The sequence below is a fragment of the Tetrahymena thermophila genome (genome assembly GCF_000189635.1).
Source record: "Tetrahymena thermophila SB210 genomic scaffold scf_8255096, whole genome shotgun sequence".
Lineage (NCBI taxonomy): Eukaryota > Ciliophora > Oligohymenophorea > Hymenostomatida > Tetrahymenidae > Tetrahymena > Tetrahymena thermophila.
The window spans coordinates 1-1,351 of record NW_002476738.1 but is presented as its reverse complement, the minus strand read 5'-3'; the positions used below and the strand labels follow the sequence as shown (position 1 = coordinate 1,351).

At 26.4% G+C, this 1,351-nt stretch overlaps 1 protein-coding gene across 1 annotated transcript; it reads left to right on the top strand. All coding sequences in view use genetic code 6, as the record gives it.

Annotated features, from left to right (window-relative positions):
- Positions 1-134: 134 nt before the first annotated feature.
- TTHERM_002653348 (transmembrane protein, putative) lies at positions 135-461 on the top strand (the record flags this gene model as incomplete). Its single annotated transcript, XM_012795198.1, has 1 exon — positions 135-461. The coding sequence occupies one exon, from the start codon at positions 135-137 to the stop codon at positions 459-461; it is 327 nt and encodes a 108-aa protein (XP_012650652.1).
- Positions 462-1,351: the final 890 nt, after the last annotated feature.

Below are 1,351 nucleotides of genomic sequence, written 5' to 3'. Positions count from 1 at the left end.
GACAATCTATTCCTAAAGAAACTTGAATACCACCTGAACCAATTACTTCATTAAACAAATTCAAATTGATTGAAATATTCTTTGGTTATGGAATTAAAAGAGCAGATAATTAATAATAGTTCAGAATAATTTTAATGTAGAATCCAGAATAGTCCTATATGCTACTGCTACTAATAGGCATAATCTTCAACATTCTCAAATAATAACATGTTTGGGTATATTTGAACTTTTTGATGAAAACTCCCAATACATACAAGAAGTAAGCTTCTAAAATTATGAATTTTAAAATCATAAAAACCCATTATTTAAACTGTGATTCACAAATACCACAAACTCCTCTCTTGAGAGATTCTGAATATCGGGAACCTTTCCATATTTCTCCTAAAATATCGCATTACTAGCAAATAGGTCCTAAATAACCAGTTATGCAGTAATTAATACTATTAGGGTTTTCTGCTTGACATGAATTTATAATAGGATCACATGCTATTATTTCATCTGTTTAATTACTTTGCCTCCAAAAACCATTTTTTAATTATATCATATCTCCTTTGCAGCTAATAGCAGATTGAGGACAGTTTATGCATTGGTTTATATCTTTCTTTTCTTCTATAGATTATCTATACAGTGTTTGTGGATCGTTTATCTGATAAGTACCTTCCAAACATTCGTTGCATTAATAAATATTGGTATTTATTTATTAAATGATTTCCCCTAATTTGCAGTTTCTGAATTCGATTGATAAGAGAATTGGTTTTTTAGTAATTGAGTTTGTTTGAATAGTTGAATTTATATAAAAGAATTGCACTTAATTTAGGTTTCCAGTAATCTTTAAATCATTAATTTTAAAAGCGAATTCTTAAGAATCATATTCATAGTAATTTATAATATTTTATCCAAACATTTAGATTTCGTTTTAATTGAGCTAAAAAATAGAAATTTAAATATTATTTAGCTCTTAATCTATATCTTTTGGGTAGAGGCCTTGTATTAGTTTATCTTTTTAGAAGCTCAGATATCTATTTTATTCATCTACAATATACATTTTAAAGTTAATTAGTCCTCCACTTCTGAATTATCTTAATTCAGCATATCTTGAAAAGTCATTCTAAAAATTTATAGGGACACTACTTTAATATTTGTAAAATGTGAATAGTTCATCATTTATTTTATCGTTATTTTTGATAATAATATTTTATAGATAAGATGTACTATCATCTCCATAAATTTCTGCCTAGTTATCAAATACATTTTCATAGAATGGAAAATTTTAAGGTAAAGTTAGTTTACTTTGATCATTTTAAACAACCCTTAGTCCTCCTCCAATCAATGCTCTATTGTTTTCTACTAT